Raw genomic sequence first — 24,207 nt, forward strand, 5'->3', positions numbered from 1 at the left:
CGGACAGGGGGTGGTAAGTCTCAGTTAGATGCAACCGGCCTGGAGCATCAGAGTGGAACCTAAAGTTCTGTTTTGTTTTCTCCGAAGTTAGATGATTCAGTAAGGGCCTTTCAGACTGTTGTTTTCTTTTCTAGGCCCAAAAGACTCCTTCAGTTGCAGAGAGTCGGATACGACTGAGCAACTAAGTACGGCACACATTACAAGTAAATGGTGACAGAATGGTAATAATAAATGGCAATAGAATAAATAGAGATTTCTATGGTGACAGAAATCAGAAGAGAGGTTTCAGACTTCCTTGGTGGTCCAGTGGTTAAGAATCCACATGCCAAAGGGTGCATGGGTTGGACTCCTGGTCCAGGAAAGTCGCACATGCTGTGGGGTAACCAAGCCTGTGCGCCACAGCTACTGAACTGGGCACCCAGAGCCCATGCTCTGCAACAAGAGGAGGCAGAGCAAAGAAAGCCCTTGGACCACAACTAGAGAGTGGCCCCTGCTCACTGCGACTAAAGCCCACACACATCAGCAAAGACCCAGAGCAGCCAAAGTAAAAAAGTAAATATATAAATAATTAATTTTTTAAAAGAATAGAGGTTGCTTTTTGGGGAACACTTCTTACAAGAAGGGGAATGCATGCCCATTCTCAAAACCCATCCCAGGTACTCAGCAGGCTCCTGGAAAAGGTCTGGACCCAGGAGGAAATACTCCGTACGAACACCAAGGTGCAGTGCCCCAGGCAGGGAGTCCAGTGAGGCTGTCGCCCTGCTTTACACCATTGGCCCCTGAGACCCAGGGTGGCAGTGACGATGCCAGGGTCCCACGGGGCTCCTTGGTTGGAACCTAGTTCTGGCATCTGGTCTGGCGTTTGCTCTGCTCTGCTTCCCCACTTCGGGCTCCTGAACGAGGGGCTCTCCCTGGCCTCCTCTTACAGTGAGCCAGGGCTGCTCACAAGTTGCTCCACTCCAGGCCCCAGGGTATATTTTCCTCCCACCTGTGCTGCTGCCCTGCATTGTATTACAGGAAAACCAGCCACGCTTATCTTCAAAGCCCAGGGGCAGGAATTGGATCTTTTGTTACCCGGAGCAGAGCAGGGCTGTGGGAATTGAACTCACAGGGCCGAGATGGGAACTAAGGCAGGTCGGCACCGGGGTCTGAGAGTGTGAAGACGGAGCCTCTAGATCAGCCACGAGTACCATGTGCTCGCTGGGTGACCTGGGGCCAGGCCCTGAGACACACTGACCCCAGCTTCCCCAACTACAGACTGAGCACCTCATCTTCCCAGCCTGGGGCTGTAGCAACAACCAAGTGAACTCACATATTTGAAGCTGCTTTATAAACTCTATAGAAAAAGATCCCTATTTTATTAAGCGCTACTGGGATCGGTAACCTTGAGGTTGTCTGGTCATCTGTCTGAGTGAGAAGAAATGCCCCAGGCCCTGAGACATCTAGGGGGGACAGCCAGCCCCAGGCTAGCTTTGGGGTCCTTGTGCCTGACCCTGTCTCCACGCCCCCAAAGGTATCCACATTCTATCTGTGTTCCCTGCCCCCACAGCCAGCCGCAAACCAGGCCCACTGGCATCTCAGGAAAGCTTCTGAGGAATTGACACCTGGCCTGACCCAGGGTGCTGGTCCAGGGTTCAGGGGTCACACAAACTCCAGAAGGAGGAAACACCTGGCTTGCAGGTCTGTCCCCTGGGAATGGCTGAATAACTTTTGATCTGCCCCAATCGCAATGGCACCCCACTCCAGTACTCTTGCCTGGAAAATCCCATGGACGGAGGAACCTGGTAGGCTACAGTCCATGGGGTCGCTAAGAGTCGGACACGACTGAGCGACTTCAGTTTCACTTTTCCCTTTCCTGCATTGGAGAAGGAAATGGCAACCCACTCCAGTGTTCTTGCCTGGAGAATCCCAGGGACGGGGGAGCCTGGTGGGCTGCCGTCTATGGGGTCGCACAGAGTCGGACACGACTGAAGCGACTTAGCAGCAGCAGCAGAGGGGAATGTGGGCTTTTGGCCGTGGCCGGTGGGACATACTTTTATTTTCTAGGAGCCGTGGGCACCTTCCAGCTGATTCTGCCGGGACCCTGTCAGGCTGGTGTAGTCGGGCCCCGGAGCACCAGGGCAGCCGGCGGCCCTCCTGCCTGTGGGCCCAGAGGCTGACTTGTTCCCAGAGGACTGCAGCCAGCCAGGAGCATCACGTGCTCTCCTCTGCTTTCCCTGCTCCAGGCCTGCAGTCACGTGGGTAGGGGGCACCAGGGCTGGGGCCCAGCCCCCCACACCGCTCAGACAGACCATCCTAAGGCACCCACGGTGCAGCCCCTGCCCACTCCCCTACAAACCCTCCTCCCTGGTGCCCACACCCACTGGTGGCACCTGACTGGTGTGCGATTACCACCTGCTTATGTTTAATTCATGGCTGGGGGTTGGGACAAGCTTCCCAAGAAAGGAAAGAACTCCCCTGGGGTCTTGCCCAGTTCCTGCCCGCCCACAGGGCACGAGGCCCCAGCCTCTCTGGGCCAGGGGCTGGGAAGAGAAGCTGCTGATGAGCCTGGAGGACACTATTCCAGCCTGGGCATTGCTATTATTCGTTAATCTGCAGCCCTGGAATGTCTGAGGGCCAATCAGCAGTGTCTCCGAGGGCTCCCCGAGGGCTCCAATAATCCTGCAATGATTAGCAGGGGCCACGGGGTCACTGCGAACCACTCAGTAGGTTGGTCGACTGGCTGTTGGCGGGCGGGCAGGCGGGCAGGCAGGCAGGCCCACGGCCGGGGGAGGAAGGGTGCCCCAGGATGGGAGCTGTCTGTCTCCTTCCATGCCAGTGCTGATGACGGGGGCTGTCCGGACACCGATTACTCAGCAGCCTCCCCTTTGTCTGCCAGCCCCGTGCGACTCCTCGAGGTGGTGAATAGCTCTGTGCAGTCTGGGAAGCGAGCTGGACTGCTGAGCCAGGCCGAGCCCAGAGCCACCACCAGGCCCATGCTGAGGCTGGAGCCCTCGCCCAGGCCTGGAGGCCACCAGCCTGGCCTCTTACCCTTGCTCCTGGCTCTCCTTGGCACAATCTGGGCAGGGGTGCAGCCACTCCAGCTGCAGGAGCAGCGGGTTCCAATGCCTGGAGGTAAGGGGGCCACGGGGTGAGAGAAATGTGGAGACGCTCTGAGGGTCCCAGGGGGCTTCTGGGAGCCAGTTCTCAGGTCTGAGCCCAGGGCAGGCTGGTGTGGTCGAAAGAGCCACCCTGGAACAGTCGGGGGGCCTGAGATGGATGGGGGAGGATGGATCCCGGGCAGGAGAACTAAGGCGTGTGGGCCACGCTTGGGGGAAAGGAAGAACAAGGAGGTGGCGGGCTAGCTGCGGGGGAGACTGGCTGAGAGGAGCCCCAGGCAGAGGGGCTGCTGGGAGCCCAGGCTGGGGCCCCTCCTCACAGCCAGCCCCCGGGGCAGCATCCCCTCGGTCACCCCACCCCAGCTCTCAGCCTCCTTTACACCCACACCTGTCTGTCTGTCTCAGTCCCCCTCCTTTCTCCGCCTCTTTCCTCTCCCCATCCCTCCGCTCCGGTCCCCCATGTGCCCACCGGCGGCCGCCCTGTCTCGGGTTTTGCTCCATAAGTGCAGGGTTGCACCTCATCGCGCCGAGGCGGGCCCAGGGGCTGCTGCCCAGGTGGCCTGACCTTGTCTCCCATCCCAGTCCTGAGCAAGAAGGAGAGCTTCCTCCTTGTCTCCCTGCACAACCGCCTGCGAAGCCGGGTCCACCCGCCTGCGGCCAACATGCAGAGAATGGTGCGTACCCGCCTGGCTCCCAGGGCGGAGGGGCGACCCTGACGGGCTGGGAGGCCTTGCTGCGGCCAGGCGCCCTTCTACTGGCAGGACGGGAGGGGCGGCCGCCCCTGGCCCGCGGCGGGCCAGACCATGCCTGGCCATGGCTCCCCCCTCCCGGAAAGACAGACTTTTCCCTGCATCCCTTCTCGTTGCCCCGGAGACCAGAAGACGTGGATGGAGTGGGGTCCCCTCCTCCGGGAAAGCAGAGCGTCACAAAGGCATCCCAGCGGGACGGGAGGCTCTTCGGGCGGGAGAGGCAGCCCGCTGGTCGGGGGCGGGGGGCTTGTGTGCGACCCAACCTCGCTTCTCCAGCAGTTTATCCAGGCGACAGGGAGGGCCCCTTCACCCGGGCCAGGGAGGGAGTGCAGAGTTTCCCAGCACTCCCTCGGGGCTGCGGGGTCGGAGGTGTAACCTTGGAGCCCCCCAGTACGGGCCCCCCCGGCTGCCTCCGCCCACGTAACGGTCCAGGGAGGGAGGGGGGACCAGCGTGGGGCCGGCCAGGTTCCCCATGGCTGCTTTCCATAAACTCCTCGGAGGCGGCGCGGTTGTGGCGACCTTGAGCGCTCGGGGTCAGTTTCCCAGGAGGTGGGGGCGGGGCGGGGGGGTCGCCTCTCCCCTTTCCCGCCTCCGCGTGTGCTCAGCCCGTCCTCGGGGGCCCAGGTCCTGCTCCCGTCTTCCACACGCGCAGCCCTAGTGCCGGAGTGAGGGTGCTTCTGGTGAGGCCCTGCACTTCCCACGGCCCTTGTGCCTGAGTCGAAGAAAAGAGCACCTCATTAAAAACGCAAGTGGAGCCCCACCGCTCAGCCTCTATCACTGGCACAGCTCTGGCCCTGCGCACCCAGGGGAGGCTGAGGCCCTGAGGGGCCCCGTGCAGCCCCCATCAGCGGTGAAATCACAACCACCGTCTGCTGGGGTCAGGCCCTAAGTGCAGCACTTGGCTCCCTGCAACCATGTAGTCCTCACACCATCTTATCCTGTGGGTACCTTATTATCCTCCACCCCTTTTTTTGGCCCTGCCGCGTGGCTTGTGGGATTTCAGTTCTCCGACCAGGGACTGAACCAGGGCCCTGAAAACCCAGAACCCTAGGCCACCAGGGAACTCCCACCTTACTATCCCATCTTACAGAAGAGTATGTTGAGTCTCATGGAGATTAGGAGACGGCTGGAGGTCACATAGCTGGAATGAGGTGGCAGGGCTGGACCAGGGCATGACGACTGAGTGACACATGTCATCTTGGTTGCTGAGGCCCCTGTTTCAGAGGAGGGGGCTGGTGGATGGGGTCAGGGACGCCTGGTTGGGGAGAGCAGATTGGGTCCACTCCAGAGAGCTCTGCTTGCTGAGACCAAAGCGCTGAGGCCCTGGAGACCTCTTACACCATCTTGGGTCCTGTTTCCCAGCAGGAGCCCCTACACACTCCGAAACCAGAATTAGGGAATAAGACACAGCAGCAGGGCTGTTGCAACTTTTTACATCACAGAAGGAAAGCCAGGAGGGAGCCTTTCTGACAATGACCACGGCCAGGGTCACCTAGCACAGAACCAGCCCGGAAGCCTTGGGCACGGCAGAGCTCACTTTACGGGATGGGAAAGATTACAGCAGAGGCCCACCCCATCACCCGGGCTAGCACTCGCCCCCAGGAACACCCGGCCCTCTTAGTGGGGTGGAGTCCTGGGCAGGGCCTGAGGGTGCCATCACCGGAGGCTCTCAGTGCTGGGCAGAGCCGGGCTCTCGGGTGGGGGGACCAGAGGGGCAGCTGGCTTTCCCACACCCTGGAGCGCCCCCTGCAGGTCTTGCCTGCCTTTCCCTGGCCCCGAGGAAGCGGGCGGGCGAAACCAGCTCGGAGCGCTCAAGCCGCCAAGCGCGATGCCTGCTCGAGGGCTCTCCTTGTAGGAGCAGCGCCTCTGGTCGTCCTGGGGTGGGGGGTGGGTCAGTCGGGCCTGGCCCGGGGCCCCTACTGAAGCTGCCGTGTGTGCCCCTCGCCCCCAGGACTGGAGCGACAGCCTGGCTCGGCAGGCCCAGGCCCGGGCGGCTCTCTGCGGTGCCCCCGCCCCGAGCCCAGCCGCCCTCCCCCGGGCCGCCCGGCACGTGGGCTGGAACGCGCAGCTGCTGCCCGCCGGCTCCGTGGCCTTCGTGCACGTGGTGGGCCTGTGGTTCTCCGAGGGGCGGCAGTACAGCCTCGCGGCGGCCGAGTGCTCCCCCAACGCCACCTGCGCCCGCTACACTCAGGTGAGGCCTGGCTGCCAGCTCCGGGCCCCTGCCCTGCCGGGCTGCTCGGAAGGTCTGAAGTTTGCCCTGAAACTGGTGGTCGCTTTTCCTCCCATTAGTTGTCCTTTTTTCAGCTTTAAACATGAAATATCTCAAAACTAAATCAAATAACGACTCCCTCTTACCCACTCTACACTTTTTGGAATTCTCCAAGCCAGGATACTGGAGTGGATGGGGTCACAAAGAGTCGGGCACAACTGAGCAACGTGCAGTTTCTTACCCACTACCTGATTTAGACAATGTTAACTATATTTGTTTTTCATCTCTTTAAAAAAATAAAGCTAAGCAAAAGCCCTCCTCTTTCCCTGGCCTCTGTCCCTCCCTAGAGGTAAACTTCCTGACCTCCAGGAGTCCAGGTGGATCATCCCCTTCCCCAAACATGTTTCCTTTTTCTCTCCCCTCCACAAAATCGTTAGTATCTTCTCTATGACTGGTGTCGTTTAGGTGCCAAGGTCTAGCCCTGAAAAACACAGGCAAAATCTCAAGCAATTCCCCAACCAGGGATCGAACCCTGTCCCCCTCAGTGAAAGCACCCAGTCCTAACCACTGGACTACAGGGAATTCCCCCAAGCATGTTGGAAAAGAGTATTGATGCCTCTTCTACTTATGCAAGTGGGTTGTGTGCTATTAATCCTACCTAGCGTTAGTCGCTCAGTCGTGCCCGACTCTTTGCAACCCCATGGACTGCAGCCCACCAGCCTCCTCTGTTCATGAGATTTTACAGGCAAGGATACTGGAGTGGGTTGCCGTTTCCTTCTCCAGCAGATCTTCCCAACCCAGGGATTGAACCCGGGTCTCCTGCACTGCAGGCAGATTCTTTACCGACTGAGCTACAAGGGAAGCCTAATCCTACCTAAGTGCTCTCTAAATGTACCTAAATGTAAACCTCCTTTTGCCATTTTGTGTTTATCACTTCAGATCACATTTGTAAGATTTACTTCCATTGATTTGAGTAAGCATGGGTGATTCACTATGAATAAACTACAATTTATGGGCATCTGGGGATACTTTTTTTTTTAACTATTCCAAGTCACACCATAACACATAAATCCCAGCTCAGGCCCTCTTGCACACATGAGTCCAGAGTTCCTCTAAGAGAGCAGTCCCCAACCTTTTTGGCATCAGAGACTGGTTTTGTGAAAGACAGCTTTTCCACAGACTGGAGTTGAGGGAGACGGTTTCCAGATGATTCAAGTGCATTACATTTATTGTGCGCTTTATGTCTACTATTATTCATCAGCTTCACCTCAGATCTTCAGGCATTAGATCCTGGAGGTTGGGGACTCCCGCCCTAGGATACACTTAGAAGGGGAGTGGCTGGGTCAGAGGGAGCACGCACCTACGACCTGTTGTCAAAGTGGTGTCCCCTACTCCACTCCTGTCCACAAATTAGTTCTCACTTCCCAGTACTGTCAGCTCCTTAATTTTTGCCAACTTGATACTGTGGAACACTACCTCATTCTGTTTTTAATTTCCATTTCTCTGATTACCTGTGAGACTGAGCCTCTTTTCTGTTCTGCTTCTTTGCTGGTTAATTTCATCTCTCCCTTAATAATTTATAAGCATCTTTCCTATATTCTTTATACTTTTGTTGGTTGTTGGTTACAGATACTTTTTTCTAACATATGGCTTGTATTTTCTCTTTATGTCACTTTTTATAAGATAAATCTTTCAGATAATTTTAATATTAATGTAATCAAATTTCTCATATTTTTTATTATAGTTCATCCATTTGTTATGGATATTATGTATTATGTTTAAGAAATAACATAATCATAATCGTAATCATCCATTGTATTATGTTTGAGAAATCCTATTCAACTCTGACATCAGGAAGATAGTCTTCCTTTTCTTCCAAAGTTTAAATGTTTTCCTTTTTTCATGTTGAAGTCATTAAACCACCAGGTGATGTAGAATTTCATTTTATCTTTTTTTTAATTCTGTATTAAGTATTGACTCTTTTCCCCACTGCCTCTAATGCCGTCTCAGTCATATACCAAGCTCCCATATCCACTGAGTTCTCTCTTCTTTCTGTTGCTTTTTTTTTTAATACTCTGCACATATGTGCTTTAATTATTATGGCTTCATAAAAAGTTTTTTGACAGGAAAATCCCCCATATTATTATTATTGTTCAGAACTTTCCTGGATATTCTTGATTCTTTCTACTGATTTTTTTCATATGAACTTAATAAGTAGCCTTTACAGACATTTCTTTCCAATCTAAGTTCATTAAGGATTTTTACAGTCATGTTCTAATACTGTTTTTTCACATACAGTTGTCCAGTTTCCCAGCAACACTTATTGAATAGACTCTTTTCTCCATTGTATATTTTTGTCATGTCTCATTTTGTTTCATCTATAGCCTTACCTATTTCTCTTTCCTCCCATATTATTTTTAAGCAAATTTTAGACATATAATTTTATCCATAAATAAGCACATATGTCTAAAAGATAACTTTTTCATTTCACACCACCAATGCAGAGGGCCCAAGTTCGATCCCTGGTCAGGGAACTAGGCCCAAATGCCACAACTAAAAAAAGCTTTTTAAAAAATAATCACAATACCAACATTAATATATATTTTTAAATGTTAACTCTTCCCTGCCTTCCTACTTGCCGGAATGTAATTCATCTATGTACCATCTGTTATAATAGTTATTCAAACACTAAAATACTTATGTATTAGTAAACAGTTGTTATCCCACGTTCCCAGAAGGTACCTGTCCTAGCCTCTTCCCGGGCACACCTAGGATTTCTGCTATATCTAGAATCAGAGTGGGTGTATTTGTCACAGTAGTGGGTCTCTAGGATCCTGCTCCAGCCCAGCGTCTATTCTGATTGACAAGCCACGGGACCACCAGGGGAGTCCCACCATTATAACGTTGTCTTTGATTTTGAAGCGTATGCTTAAATTTCCTAACTAGGTTTTCTCCTTTGTTGTTGTTCAGTCACTATGTCATGTCTGACTCTTTTGCGACCCCATGGACTGTGGCCTGCCATGCTCCTCTGTCCATGGGATTTCCAAGGCAAGAATGCTGGAGTGGGTTGCCATTTTCCTTCTCCAGGGGATCGTCCTGACCCAGGGATCGAACCCAAGTCATCTACATTGGCAGGAAGATTCTTTACCGCTGAGCCACCAGGGAAGCCAGGTTTTCTCCTTTCAATTCAGTTCAGTTCAGTCGCTCAGTCATGTCTGACTCTTTGCAACCCCATGAACTGCAGCACGCCAGGCCTCCCTGTCCATCACCAACTCCCGGAGTCCGCTCAAACCCATGTCCATTGAGTTGGTGATGCCATCCAACCATCTCATCCTCTGTCATCCCCTTCTCCTCCTGCCCTCAATCTTTCACAGCGTCAGGGTCTTTTCAAATGAGTCAGCTCTTCGCATCAGGTAGCCAAAGTATTGCAGTTTCAGCTTCAGCATCAGTCCTTCCAATGAACACCCAGGACTGATTTCCTTTAGGATGGACTGGTTGGATCTCCTTGCAGTCCAAGGGACTCTCAAGAGTCTTCTCTAATACCACAGTTCAAAAGCATCAATTCTTCGGCGCTCAGCTTTCTTTATAGTCCAACTCTCACATCCACACATGACCACTGGAAAAACCATAGCCTTGACTAGATGGACCTTTGTTGACAATGTCTCTGCTTTTTAATATGCTGCCTAGGTTGGTCATAACTTTCCTTCCAAGGAATAAGTGTCTTTTAATTTCATGGCTGCAATCACCATCTGCAGTGATTTTGGAGGCCCCCAAAATAAAGTCAGCCACTGTTTCCACTGTTTCCCCATCTATTTGCCATGAAGTTATGGGACTGGATGTCATGATCTTAGTTTTCTGAATGTTGAATTTTAAGCCAACTTTTTCACTCTCCTCTTTCACCTTCATCAAGAGGTTCTTTAGTTACTCTTCACTTTCTGCCATAAGGGTGGTGTCATCTGTATATCTGAGGTTATTGATATTTTTCCCCACGATCTTGATTCCAGCTTGTGCTTCCTCCAGCTCAGCATTTCTCATGATGTACTCTGCATATAAGATAAATAAGCAGGGTGACAATATACAGCCTTGATGTACTCCTTTTCCTATTTGAAACCAGTCTGTTGTTCCATGTCCAATTCTAACTGTTGTTTCCTGACCTGCATACAGGTTTCTCAAGAGGCAGGTCAGGTGGTCTGGTATTCCCATCTCTTTCAGAATTTCTCCTTTACTTACTTATAAATTACTTCCTTTAGATTTTATTGCGTTGAATTAATAGAATGTGATCTGTAAGACATTGGTTATCTGGTAGTTATTGAATCTTGCTTTGCAGCTATCAGGGTTCCCTGAGAGCTCAGTTGGTAAAGAATCTGCCTGCAATGCAGGAGGCCCCGGTTTGATTCCTGAGTCAGGAAGATCCGCTGGAGAAGGGATACACTACCCACTCCAGTATTCTTAGGCTTCCCTCATGGCTCAGCTGCTAAAGAATCCACCTGCAATGTGGGAGACCTAGATTCGGTCCCTGGGTTGGGGAGATCCCCTGGAGAAGGGTAAGGCTATCCACTCCAGTATTCTGGCCTAGAGAATTCTAGTCAGACAGGACTGAGCAACTTTCACTTTCACTTTGCTGTTTAGTGAGGGATCAATGTCCGCAAAATCCCATGCACTCCTAAAAAGGATGCACATTCTCCACTTGTTGGAGACATATGTATGATTACACAGGCATATCTCCCGGCCTCAAGCTGGTCATTTTTAGTAGCTACCGGAGTTTGCTTGGCTATTCTTGGGTATTGACCATTTGTGTTATTTCCAAGTGGTCGCTGACTCTAATACTTTACACCTAAGTTTTGAGTACTATTAGAAACCTGTCTCAGTTAGCTATCGCTGCCTGACACTCCCCCTAATCCAGCGCCCTATGGCTTGCAGGTGGGGCAGTCTGGGTGGGCTTGGTTGGGAGTTTCCTCTGGTCTTGACGGCGCTCGCTCTTGCAACCGCAACCAGCTGCTGGGCCGGGTAAGAGCTGGCTGTCCACAGTGGCCTCAGTGGGTCATCTCTGCCCTCTAAGGGTTTTCAGCCTCCAGCAGGCTTGCTCACATGGTGGCTGAGCATGAGAGAGAATGAGTGGAAACTGCAGGGCCTCCTGAGACCTAGGTTTAAAACTGCTAGACTGTCATTTTTCTGGCATTGTGTTGAGCAACACAAGCCACGGGGCCAGCCATTTTCGAGGTGTGGGAGACGACTCCTCTTGATGCAAAACCACATTTTGTAAAGAATGGGCTGTGGGGAAACATGAAGCATTGGGGCTGTTTTTGCAGCCATCACAAGGCCTTTGAAGTCCAGGTCTTCCTGTTGCCACTCGCCTCCAGCCATCCAATCTCCCCGCCCTTCAGGTATCTGCGGACCCTTCCCTCCCCACCCAGAAGGCCTTTGTAGACTATTCCCACCCATCCTTATAGCCCTGCCCAGCACAGCTGCTGCTCCTGTGGTCCCCCGGGAGGTGACAAAACTGTTTATCTGCCTGGTTTGGGGCAAAAGTGCCCACCCTCCCTGGGGGAGCATCATGCAGGCTGCAGGTCCCCAGGATGGGAGTGGAGGGGCCCGCGATGGCATTTCTGAGCCAGCGTGTCTCCTGCAGCTCGTGTGGGCCACCTCAAGCCAGCTGGGCTGTGGGCGGCACCTCTGCTCCGGGGCCCAGGGCGAGCTGGAAGCCTTTGTGTGCGCCTACTCTCCCGGGTAAGCCCCCTGCATGGCAGGGCCCTGCCATCTCCTGCTGGGCTGTGGGGCAGGGGTGCTCTCAGCCAGGGTGAGACACCCACACACCCACCCATAGGCCTTTACCCCTGGGTCTGCACCCCTGGGAGAGGGCAGCACCCAGGATACTGGCCATGCAGAGCGTGGCTTTTGCTCAGTCGCCCCTTCCTGGAAGCACCTCCCTGCATTCAGGGGATCTTCCCAGTATTCGTTTGGAGGTCACCTTTTCTCTCCTAGGAAATCTCCCTGTCTCACCCAGCTCCCTGACTCCCTGGCGGGGCAGGAAGGAGCTGACGGGCTGGGAGGCAGGCAGCAGGGCCAGGTCCTTGCAGCCCTCCACTGCTTGCTTTCACAGAGGGAACTGGGAGGTCAACGGGAAGACCATCGTCCCCTACAAGAAGGGTGCCTGGTGTTCGCTCTGCACGGCCAGCGTCTCGGGCTGCTTTAAAGCCTGGGACCACGCAGGGGGGCTCTGTGGTAAGTGCCCCCACCCAGCTGGCCTGATCCGGTGATGCAGAGGAGGGTGGCAGGCTGTCCCGGAAGCCCTGGCCCTCAGCACCCAGGGAGGCACCGGCCTGGTCTGCCCAGAGGAGTCCTGCTCAGTGTTTCCTTTCCACCTGACCAGAGGTCCCCAGGAACCCGTGTCGCATGAGCTGCCGGAACCACGGACATCTCAACGTCAGCACCTGCCACTGCCACTGCCCCCCGGGCTACACAGGCAGATACTGTCAAGGTGAGGGGCACCTGGAGCCGGGTTGGGGGATCCAGGTGAGTGAAGCGCGCATGGCATATCCTTGTCCAGTAGGCATCCACTGAGCACCAGCTGCTCGCCAGACCCTGAGCCGTGTCGGGGATTGCAAGTGAACCCGGATCTGGCCCATAGGCTCTGGGAGGGTGCAGAAAGGGCAGCTGGAGGATCCCAGGGAGGATTCCTTTCCCACTCCTCCCCCAGCTCTGATGTGCTTCTCTCGACAAGATCAAACCAAAGATACCAAAGAGAACAGAGAAGCCCCGGGACGGGTGTTCTTGCTGGGTTGGCATCCATGCACATCCTCCGTCCCCCCCATCCTGGCAGTGCGGTGCAGCGTGCGGTGCGTGCACGGCCGGTTCCGGGAAGAGGAGTGTTCCTGCATCTGTGACATCGGCTTTGGGGGAGCCCAGTGCGCCAGTGAGTCCCGCCACACAGCCCCTCAACCAGCCAGGCCCGCCCTGGACCCCCTCGGTGAGGGGCTGGGTCCCACTCGGACCAGCTCACAGACGCCCATGGTGTGCACTCTCGCCCACTCCCTGAGTGAACTTGGCCGTGGTGGGAGGTCTTTACCCCCAAAAACAGCACTGTTGCAATCACAGATGATCTTTTTTGAGAGAGAGAGTTGGTTGTTACACATCTGCCAGCATACCACTGACCACCCCCTCTCCAGCTTGGAGCAGGTGGCCAGGGGAAGGGACCCCCTGAGCTTAACACCCCGCAGGACAGGAAGGGCGACCACTCTGAGGTCCCACACACAGTCAGGCTCCCCTCCCTGCCAGCCAAGGTGCGCTTTCCCTTCCACACCTGCGACCTGAGGATCGATGGAGACTGCTTCACGGTGTCCTCGGAGGCGGACACCTACTACGGCGCCAAGATGAAATGCCAGGTAACGGCTCATCCCCACCTTCCCGGTGGCCGCCCCCTGGGCCCAAGCAGGGGTCTTAACAGAGGGACCCTGGATTAAGAGATGCATTCCTTTGACTTCAAAACTTACTAATGCTGGCAAGCAATCCAGATGTATTGAGGGCACTGAGCAGGTGAAACAAACCCTTCCCAGGCCAGAGAAGAGGTGGGCCGGGGAGAGGAAGGCGGGAGGCTTCAGCGGGGATGGGTGGCTGAGGACAGCCTGGCCAGCATGTAGGTTTGACATCCATGGCCATGGAGGGTGGCAGAAGGGACAGGAGGGGCTGGCCTGAGCTCTGGGGCCAGCGTGACCTGGAATGGGGGTTCCAGGGCAAGGGCGGGGTGCTCGCCCAGATTGAGAGCCAGAAAGTGCAGGACATCCTGGCCTTCTACCTGGGCCGCCTGGAGACCACCAACGAGGTGACTGACAGTGACTTTGAGACCAGGAACTTCTGGATCGGTGAGTGGCTGGCTAATGTGGGACGTGTGTGTGTGTGTGTGCGTGTATGTGTGTGCGCGCGCGTGTGCGGTGTTCATGGGGCTGGGACACCCATGCTCCTCCAGGAATCTGGGCCGTGGTGACCCGGAGCTCCTGCCAACAGTCAGGGTGTGGTGAGGGCTCGCAGCCCGGAATGGAACCAACAGTCAGGCTGATGAGTCCCCTCCCCGGAGAGAGAGCTGATGGAGAGGAGCTGGAAATGCTGGGAAGGGGGTCTCAGGGCCGGGGGCCCACCAGGCACCAGGCAGTAGGCTCCGGGCAGGCCCTCAGCCCAGGGAGCCGGTGGGGCCCGGGGATCTTGGGTGCGAGGCGAACCTTGGCTGCTGTGGCCCAGGGCTCACCTACAAGACCGCCAAGGACTCCTTCCGCTGGAGCACGGGGGAGCACCAGTCATTCACCAGCTTCGCCTTCGGGCAGCCTGACAACCAGGGGTGAGTCCTCTGCTGCCCACCTTCCCACCGGGGCCTGCGTGCTGAGCCCTCAGACACGACCAGACCTCCCCCATCTGCCTGCTGCCTGCCCGAGCGCCCTGAGGGCCTGGGCCTCCCTGGGGCCCTTGCGCCGGGAGGTGCAGGCCTGGCTGGGTGTGGGCCCGGTGCTAGACGAGGCACATCCCTGACCTGGGGGCTGATGTAAAAGACGGGGACCCCAGAAGTCTGCGTCCACCCACTGTCCCCATCGTCCCCTGAGCTGCCTCTCTGTCTCCCTCTTACCTACCCTGCCCTCCCCCCGGCGCCCCCTCCACCTGCCTCAATACGCTGACGCTGTCCTCCGCTGGCCACGCCCAGCATCTGCCCGCACACTCGTCTGCCCACCAGCCACCCTGCAGCACCTGGCCTTCAAAGTCCGGGGGTTCCCCGGGCAGGGGCGGAGGCGGTCAGGGGGTGCCTGGGGCAGGGGTGGAGGCCGTCAGGGGGTGCCCGGGGCAGAGGTGGAGGTGGGGGCGGTCAGGCTGTGTGCTCACAAAGGCTCCCAAGCGCCCCTACCTCTCCTTGACCTCCCTGAGGGCAGCCATGCCGGGCCTGGGCCCGGTCCTTGAGGGGCTCAGCCTGGTGGGCCTCTCCCTGCTGGGAGGATGGATGCAGCCTGTCTGCCCCCCACCGCAGGGTCTGGGTGGCAGGGCTGTGGCAGCAGGCCAGGCGCCCCCCTGAGAAGGGAGGAGCTGGAGCAGCTGGAGGAGCACGCGTGGAGGCAGGGGATGGGGGGGACGGGCGGGCCTCCGACTCCCAGAAGCCCCCTGTGAGTGTGGTGGGACCCGGGAGGCCCCAGCTGGGTGCAGGAGGCCCCGGGGAGGGGGGGTCTTGGAGCCTCTCCCCGCCTCCCTCCTCCACCTGAGTACTCGCTGTGTCGGCCCCGCAGGTTTGGCAACTGCGTGGAGCTGCAGGCATCGGCCGCCTTCAACTGGAATGACCAGCGCTGCAAAACCCGCAACCGCTACATCTGCCAGTTTGGTGAGGGCCTTCCCACGGCTCCCCACCCTGGCCCCTGGCCCCGGGGGTATGCGGGTGACAGGCCTGCAGTGTCTGTGCACCAGGCCCCGAGGCACCCCTGTCCCCGGGGGTGTGCGGGTGACAGGCCTGCAGTGTCTGCGCACCGGGCCCCAAGGCTCCCCTGTCCCCGGGAGTGTGCGGGTGACAGGCCTGCAGTGTCTGCACATCGGGCCCCGAGGCTCCCCTGTCCCCAGGGGTGTGCGGGTGACAGGCCTGCAGTGTCTGTGCACCGGGCCCCGAGGCTCCCGTCCCCGGGGGTGTGCGGGTGACAGGCCTGCAGTGTCTGCGCACCGGGCCCTGAGGCTATCCTGCCCATCCTGAGCCTGCAGGCCCCTGGAGCCCGGAGCGGGAGACAGGCCCCGGTACACACAGACCGGGACTGCAGCCGGCCGGGGATTTCTCAAGGTCCCTTGCCTCCGGCCACTAAAGCCGTTGCACGGGGACCCACTGGGTGCGCCCTGATTCCCTCGAGCACGGTGAACTGTGAGGGTGGAGGTGAAGCCCCACCCCCCGGCCCCGCAGCCCCTCTGGGGGAATCTGGAGCTCCCTGGGGGTCCCCTGGAGACCATTTCTGGACCTGGTGCAGCAGGCTCCCCATCCCAGGACAGTCACTGACCCTTGTTCTTCCTCTTCCTTTCCAGCTCACGAGCACATCTCCCGCTGGGACCCAGGGCCCTGAGGTTTAGCCATGCCCCTCCCCAGCCAGCACCTGGGTGCACAGCCCCGCTGGCCTGTCTGCCCTCCAGTGTAGAACAAGGGCCTGGCTGGGACTGTGGCCCCACAACCAAAGAGGTCTCAGACCTTGCAGGACGTCGGGCGGGGTGCAAGCGAGGCCGACCGTCTGGTAGAGGAGGAGGGGAGCCTGGTGCCCTCACCCCCCCTGGCCTGCTTTTGATCAAGAAGATGGGGCTTAATTAGGCCCTGAAACAGGAGTCCAGACCAGCAGGGAGAAGAGACCGCTTCGGTCCACCTAGGCTGGACCCTCTGGGGCAGATGGAGGCCCCTCACCACCCAGGGTGCACCCTACAAAGGATTAAACTAAGTTATGGATGAGCCAGACTTGCAAATGCTCATTGTGAATGGGGGATTCAGACAACCCAGAATGGTTCTGGGCAGACCAGCCTCCTCCCACCCGCCCCGCTCCCTGCTCACCCACAGGACCCAGGCCACCCTCCGGAGGTGTTCAGCCCCTCGGTCCTGAATAACGCGCAGACTTAGGAGCCTCACTTGCACCCCTGATTTCTAGCCCCTCTCACCTCTGCCTCTGTCAGCTTTGGGTTTCTGTTTGCACCTCTCCCTTTATTCTTACGCCTGCTTCCCTGCAGCTCTTCTTTCTTTGTGATTACCTGAACTTGGGTCATTATGGCCCCATGGCTTCCCTGTTCCTAGGGTGGTGAGAGGGTGAGTCCCAGCAGGCGCAAGACCAGGAGGTACTACCATTCGTGTCCAGAATGCCGCATGGCCGGCTCATGCAGATGTCGAGTCACTCTGCTGGTTGGAAGGACAAGTATGGCCTTGGCTCAGGAAGCTGGGAGAAGCAGATCAATTGGAGTTCTTGCTGGCAACCAACAGAAACACAGAAACTGCTCTGGCAAGTCATGACAGCAAAGGAGCTTATCAAAAAGGCAATGATTTTTTTAAATGGGCAAAGGATTTGAATAGACAGTTCTCCAAAGAAGATATACAAATGGCCAACAAGCCCATGAAAAGATGTTCAATACCACTGGCCATTAGGAAATCCAAATAGAAACCAAAATGAAACACCACTTTGCATCCATTAGGGAGGCTGTTAGCAACAAAACAGACAGTAATGAGTGTTGATGAGGGCGGGGACTAGTTGGGGCCCTCGTACATTGCTGGTGGGAAAGTAAAATGGTGCAGTCACAGAGGAAAACCGTTTGGCGATTCCTCACAAAGTTAAGCGCCACTACCGCGTGACCCAACAATTTAACTTGTAGGAATGTACTGAAGAGACATGGAAACAAGTTCTCAAATTCTTAAACACGAAGTTCACAGCAGCATTATTCACAACAGCCAAAAGGTAGAAAGAACCTGAAAGTCCATCAGTGTTTAAACAGCCAACAATAGCAGTGTATACATGCAATGGAATATTATTCAACCATTAAAGGGATGAAGGGGACTTTCCACTAGGGGTGCTCTAGTGGCTAAGACTCTGTTCTCCCAATGCAGGGGACGCAGGTTTGATCCGTAATCAGGGAACTAGATCCCACATGCTGCCACTAAAAGACCCTGCATGCCACAGCTAAGACCCGGTGCAGCCAAACAAATATTTTTTTAAAAAAGGAATGAAGTACTAATACAGGCTGCCAGGTGGATGAACCTTGAACACACTACTTTAAGTGAAAGAAGCCAGTCACAAAAGATCACATATTGCATGATTCCATTTATCTAGTCAGAAAAGGATAAATTCAGAGATGTAGACTGGTGATTGCCAAGTGAAACGGGAAAATGAGGGTATGGATTTTATTTTGAAATGATAAAAATGTTTTGGAATTTAGATAGGGTTTGTGATTGCAGAACATTGTAGATGTATTAAATGCCACTGACTTGGTTAATTTTATGTTATGCAAATTTCCCTTCAATTTTTTTTTTTAAAAGACAATGGTTGGTCACAGGACCCCTGGTAGAGTGAGAGTCGTGCTGGGGGCCTGTGTGGCCAGAAACAGGGCTCCAAGTTCTGCTGCAAAGCCCATCTGGGTAGACTTCCATCCAGACATAGGAAGTGCAGAGCCTACCCTACAGCAGCGATATGGGAGCCACCTTTGTGGCGACTGAGGCTGGCAATCCAACGCCCTGGTGAGCCTCTAACACCTCAGACGCCATGTTTCCATTCAGCTGCAGCCTCTCCCACCAGCCTGGCGCTACGGCACTTCCCCACCAACATATTCTCAACAACTCAACAAAGGACGTGCTGGAGGCGAGGCAGCTGAACGCGGCAGGCCTCCATGTCGGTTCACGGACGAGTGGCGTCAGCATCACCTGAGATCTTGTTAGAAAAGCAGGTTTTCAGCTGCTCCGAAGCTAATCTGAGTTCTAACCAGACCTCCAGCCACTTCAGATGCAGGCTCAGGTGCGAGAACCTGACAGAGGCAGCATCTGGGTCTGAAGTCACCTGAATTGGGGGACAGGCACTGACACTTGCGAACTGTGTGACTTTGGGCAAGTTATTAACACCTAGGGGTCCCGCTGTCCCAGTCTGCCTGGAACCACCGTGGTTTTAGCACTCAAAGTCCCAGAAACCTGGGAAACCTCTCTGTCCCAGACAAACAAGACAGTTGGTCACCCTAAAACATCTCTCTGCCTCGTGATACTTTTCTGTGAAATGAAGAAGATAAAGCGAGTTAATACATTGAAGTGTTTGAGACAGCCTGGTGAGAGTAAACGCCGACAAATGTCAGCTGGGCTGAGCCAGTGCCCTCACTTCTCAACTCCTCCATCAACGTTAGACCATCAAAACTTCATCTGTTAGCCTAATAAAACTGTTAAATAAATGAAGTGCTTAAAACTGTCCCTGACAGAGTAGTAAATGCTCAGTAAGTTTCAGTTATTCTTATTTGTATTCTTAATATCTCTTAGCTAATGTTGGGCCACAATTGAGTCCATGTGTTTTGGTTTTATATATATATATATATATATAATTTATTTGGCTGCACTGGATCTTAGTTACAGAATGCGGGATCTAGTTCCCTGACCAGGGATTGAACCCAGGCCCCCTGCATGGGCAGCATGGAGTCTTAACCACTGGACTATCAGGGAAGTCCCAAGTCCAGGTTTTAAGTGACCATCAGAGCAAACAATTAGAACCATCCCAGACACTCATGGTAGCCCCAGTCCAGTTCAGTTGGTCAGTCGTGTCCCACTCTTTGCGACCCCATGGACTTCAGCACGCCAGGCTTCCCTGTCCATCACTAATTCCCGGAGCTATTCAAACTCATGTCCATCGCGCTGATGATGCCATCCAACCATCTCATCCTCTGTCATCCCCTACTCCTTCTGCCTTCAATCTTTCTCAGCATCAGAGTCTTTTCCAAGGAGTCAGTTCTTCTCATCAGGTGGCCAAAGTATTGGGAGTTTCAGCTTCAACATCAGTCCTTCCAATGAATATTCAGGACTGGTTTCTTTTAGGATGGACTGGTTTGATCTTGCAGTCCAAGGGACTCTCAAGAGTCTTCTCCAACACCATAGTTCAAAAGCATCAATTCTTTGGTGCTCAGCTTTCTTTATAGTCCAACTCTCACACCCGTACATGACTACTGGAAAAACCATAGCTTTGACTAGACAGACCTTTGCTGGCAAAGTGATATCTCTGCTTTTTAATATGCTGTCTAGGTTGGTCATAGCTTTTCTTCCAAGCAGCAAGTGTCTTTTAATTTCATGGCTGCAGTCACCATCTGCAGTGGTTTTGGAGCCCAAAAAAATAAAGTCTCTTACCGTTTCCATTGTTTCCCCATCTATTTGCCATGAAGTGATGGGACCAGATGCCATGGTCTTAGTTTTTTGAATGTTGAGTTTTAAGCCAACTTTTTCACTCTCCTGTTTCACTTTCATCAAGAGGCTCTTTAGTTCTTCGCTTTCTGCCACAGAACCCTAAATATCAGTACGTTCCACCTCATCTAACATTATTTTCCTCCTTCCCCATTCTGCACCCTCAGAATCCATTCCCAGATCATTTTGCAGGTTTTACCAAAATAAATTAGCAAAATCTCATGGTTCTTTTGGTGTTTCAATAGCCCCCTCCCGGATTTGATGTCATTGGCCCCTGGGGGCCTGCCGAGATCTGCCTTATTATTCAAGTCTGGAGAACATGAGGGGTGATGGGGCAGGACACACAGGGGTCTCCTTCAGGGCAGGGGCATTCCAGAGTGTATTATTTAAGGAAATGCTAGCTGCTGACCTGGTTGCATGTGTGCAAAGGGGGAGGGGAACCCAGGCTGCGCCACAGGGCCCCTGCCACCTGCAGCACACAGGTTCCCCACTCACCCAGGGCACTGGCATTCAGGTGGTCCGCTCGGGAAGCAGGAGGGTGAGTGGTCACTCGGAGGATGCCATGGGTCAGTGCAGGAAGCGGTGCGCACCCTGCCTTCCGCTGCCACTGGCCACACCTCAGCCACACGGCACACTAAGCGCAAGGGAGACGTGTGCGCAGGAGGAAAGAGATCTGGGTTTGGCAAAGAGCTAGTGGATTTCTGCTCCCCGGACCTTCAGAATGACCAAGAAGAGTCCTTTTGGCCGGCAGAGGAGCCTCTGCAGAGGTGGGTTCCTGCCGAGCCTGATTCTAATCACTTCAGCTCTTCACTCTCCAGTCTTCCCTAGTTAGAGACACAGAGAGGGTGTGAACCGGACCTTCAGAATGACCAAGAAGAGTCCTTTTGGCCGGCAGAGGAGCCTCTGCAGGGGTGGGTTCCTGCCGAGCCTGATTCTAATCACTCCAGCTCTTCACTCTCCAGTCTTCCCTAGTTAGAGACACAGAGAGGGTGTGAACCGGACCTTCAGAATGACCAAGAAGAGTCCTTTTGGCCGGCAGAGGAGCCTCTGCAGGGGTGGGTTCCTGCCGAGCCTGATTCTAATCACTTCAGCTCTTCACTCTCCAGTCTTCCCTAGTTAGAGACACAGAGAGGGTGTGAAGCCACCTGAGAGGCTCATTTTATGCTGTTGTTTAGTCGCTAAGTCATATCCAACTCTTTTGCAACTCCCTGGACTATAGCCCGCCAGGCTCCTCTGTCCATGGGAACTTCCAGACAAGAATACTGGAGTGGGTTGCCGTCTCCTGTGTTGGCTGGCAGATCCTTTACCATTGAACCACAAGGGAAGCCTGGTGTCATTTCTAGCTATTGATTAGACCTTAAGTTTGGGTGGGTTGTAACTCTCTGAACTTTGCCACCGCAAGATTTAAAAATTCCCTGATTTTCTAACCATATGTTGAGCCCAGAAGCCTTGAGCCTCTAGAGCCGGGTCTGCAGCTCATGTTTCTTTCCTTTAAGCTGTTGGTGCTGCTAGCACAGCACCCTGCCCAACAGCCTTTGATTTCAGAGTAATCTTTATATGCTTCTATGGCAAGAGCCACCAGGTCCTGAAAGCCGTGTCCCAGCTGGGCACTTTGTTCTGGGCACCACAAGATTAGCTGTCTTGCCATGGCAAGCTGTGGGCGGCTAGTGTCCTGTCCCTTAATGCCGGCTGGATTGTCACTGGCCTCTGGCTGCTTGCCAGCTTTACATCACCCGCATTTCCCACAGGGCTTCTGGTTCCATCCACTTCCGGTCCTATTTTTGTTATTATCTTGTTATTAACAAGATTCTTACCTTTAAGTAAGACAAACTGAGTCTGGTGACTCTAAGCAGAAACGGAATTTGTCCAAGATACTGGTTAGTTCCAGATCTGGAAGAGATGCCCTGCCTCTGCTGGGCACAGATGCCACAACGGGCACCATCACCTAGGGATGGAGGTGCCACCTCCTTTGAAAGCTGGAGGCAGCTGCCGCCGCTGGCACCATCAATTGCTAAGATGGACTTCTTCCACTGGCAGCTTTAACTTCAAGCTGGGCGTGTGGGTCTGATCAGAGGGGCCAGGTCATGTGTCCAGGCCCTTGCTGCTAGGTTAGGAAAGGGAGGCAGAAAGGGGCCTTTTCAGCTTCTTTCACAGCAGGCAGGCTCTGTCTGAAAGCTGAAGGACACTTCTAACACAGGAAGGGGTCTTCGATGTGGGACAGCAAAAAGAAACACTCAGGTCCACGGCAAGAGGCCTGGCACCCTGGCTTGCAGCTCTGGCCTTGTTACCCCGTGCTCTAACTAGGGGCCTCTCCAGCCTTTGGATTCTGTGCAGGGTGCGGTGGGTAACAGGGCATCCCTGCACTAAGGCAGTGAGGCCTGGAGGTGCTGACAGAATCAGGATATGGTTGTAGCTGAGCCCATCAGTAAGGGTCTTTCAGTAAGTCCTCCAACTTCTTGGGACACACAGTGGTTTCCAGGCAGGGGACTGAGATCTCATTACTTCTGTCAAGTTGCTCTTAACGTGGCCCTGGGCACATTCCAAGCCTTTCTGTAAGGTGGGGAGCATCGGGACTTCCCTGGCGGTCCTGTGGCTAAGACTTCACCTTCCAACGCAGGGGGTGCAGGTTCAATCCCTGGTCGGGGAACTAAAGATCCCACATGCCACAGAGCAACTAAGCCCAAAGGTCCCTTCAGATCCAAAATTAAATTAAAAAAAAAAAAGATGGGGCGCATGTACCTTGCAAAGTTGTTATGAGGATTAAACAAGATGATGGATGTAAAGTTTGTAGCACAATGTCTGGCTAATAGCTGGAATTCAATCATTGTTGGCTGCCGGTTACAACTGTAATATGGAAATGATACGATCACCCTTCCCTCTCTTCCTGGGAGCTCTGCACATCCGTGAACTCAGGGGGGATATGTCTGGGAATCAGCGTGGGAACTCTGGGGACAGCGGCTCAGTATGACCGACTCCATCAGCTGCTCTTCTTTTCTCTTACTCTTGTCCCTTCTGTCAGCTTGGCCTCTGTTTCAGCCTTCTTCTTTTATCCCATCTGACTGCCAGCCTCCCCGTCCTTGCATCATCATTATGACTCCCATTCATTAAGTGTCCTACCCGCATTCTGCGTGCTCAAGCTTTTCACAACCAGGGGGAATGCAAGTGGGTGTCCTTTAGGAAATCTATCTGGGAGTCTTTGTAAGAGGTGAACACCTTGCAAAGACTTCTCCCCTATTTCCTGGTTCTTGGCCCCTGTGATTATGAATCACTACACTGTCACCTGTACCTTACATTATATGTCAATTATATTTCAATTTTTAAGTTTTTTTTTAATGAAAAATAAGAAGAATGTTCCTGGTGGTCCAGTGGTTAAGAATCTGCCCTGCAATGCAGGGACACAGGTTCAGTCCCTGGTCTGGGAAGATTCCACAAGCCTTGGGACAACTAAGCTCTTGCGCCACAACTACTAAAGCTTGTGTGGTTTAAAGTCTTTGGTCTGCAAGAAGAGAAGCCAGCACACCACAATGAGCAGTAACAACCCCCACCCCTCCCCTCCCCGCTCTCTGCCAACCGGAGAAAGCCCGCACAGCAGCAATGAAGATGCAGCACAGTCTAAGATAAATAAAACTTAAAAAAGAAGACTCAGCTTTTCTGAGTAAGATCTGATAAGGACAGGACACAGAACCTTACTGTTTCTTAGGCAGAGTACAATTAAGGCAAAGAAACTTTGTCTTCTTAATAGAGAGGTAAAACCAAATTCTGATTTTGCACCAGTGTACTTTGATGTTAAAATTCATTTTAGGGACTTCCCTGGTAGTCCAGTGGCTAAGACTCCACACTCCCAATGCGGGGGGCCCCGGTTCGATTCCTGGTCAGGGAACTAGAGCCCACATGCAACAACTAAAGATCCTGCACGCTGCAACAAAGATCAAAAATCCCACAACCGAGACCTGACACTGTGAAATAAATAAATATTGAAGACAGTCTGAGCCTATTTGATTAGCAAACTCAGGCTGAAAAAGTTGCATATTTACTTCCAATATTGACAATTCTGAAAATATGCCTGTTTTTATTTACACCAACAAACTTAAGCTAGCTTTTACTTATCAACCATTATTCCAGATCACATGAACTAGAAAAATATTTGAGTTAGTTTCTATATTTCTGAGAGTATACTTGATTTATACACACTTAATTTTATTTTAAGCTAACTAAATAGAGCTCCTTACAAATTAATTTTGGCAACACCATCTGAAG

At 53.8% G+C, this 24,207-nt stretch overlaps 1 protein-coding gene across 3 annotated transcripts; it reads left to right on the forward strand.

Moving 5' to 3' along the window:
• Positions 1 to 2,517: 2,517 nt before the first annotated feature.
• Positions 2,518 to 16,500, forward strand: LOC145513185 (C-type lectin domain family 18 member A-like). Of its 3 annotated transcripts, XM_081508733.1 has the most exons (13): positions 2,518 to 2,709; positions 2,879 to 3,114; positions 3,681 to 3,772; positions 5,799 to 6,038; positions 11,686 to 11,783; positions 12,157 to 12,278; positions 12,427 to 12,534; positions 12,877 to 12,969; positions 13,332 to 13,438; positions 13,786 to 13,915; positions 14,289 to 14,385; positions 15,314 to 15,405; positions 16,086 to 16,500. In XM_081508733.1, exons 2-13 carry the CDS (start codon positions 2,976 to 2,978, stop codon positions 16,121 to 16,123), a joined length of 1,356 nt encoding a protein of 451 aa, XP_081364859.1. In that variant the 5' UTR covers positions 2,518 to 2,709; positions 2,879 to 2,975; the 3' UTR covers positions 16,124 to 16,500. The 3 variants fall into 3 exon arrangements, with proteins under 3 accessions (XP_081364859.1, XP_081364858.1, XP_081364860.1); XM_081508732.1 differs by lacking the exon at positions 2,518 to 2,709 and having other exon boundaries at positions 2,885 to 3,114; positions 3,603 to 3,772; XM_081508734.1 differs by lacking the exons at positions 2,518 to 2,709; positions 2,879 to 3,114; positions 3,681 to 3,772 and adding an exon at positions 5,338 to 5,599.
• Positions 16,501 to 24,207: the final 7,707 nt, after the last annotated feature.

Source organism: Giraffa tippelskirchi, chromosome 7 (assembly GCF_054371585.1).
Source record: "Giraffa tippelskirchi isolate mGirTip1 chromosome 7, T2T-mGirTip1v1.2.pri, whole genome shotgun sequence".
Classification (NCBI taxonomy): domain Eukaryota; kingdom Metazoa; phylum Chordata; class Mammalia; order Artiodactyla; family Giraffidae; genus Giraffa; species Giraffa tippelskirchi.

What these genes read in the sequence shown, in the direction of transcription:
- LOC145513185 (XM_081508732.1), top strand. Translation starts at nt 2,976, where the DNA reads ATGCTGAGGCTGGAGCCCTCGCCCAGGCCTGGAGGCCACCAGCCTGGC. An exon ending in CCTGCGCCCGCTACACTCAG is followed by an intron (nt 6,039 to 11,685) that starts GTGAGGCCTGGC and finishes TGTCTCCTGCAG; the next exon opens with CTCGTGTGGGCCACCTCAAG. An exon ending in GGGCAGCCTGACAACCAGGG is followed by an intron (nt 14,386 to 15,313) that starts GTGAGTCCTCTG and finishes TCGGCCCCGCAG; the next exon opens with GTTTGGCAACTGCGTGGAGC.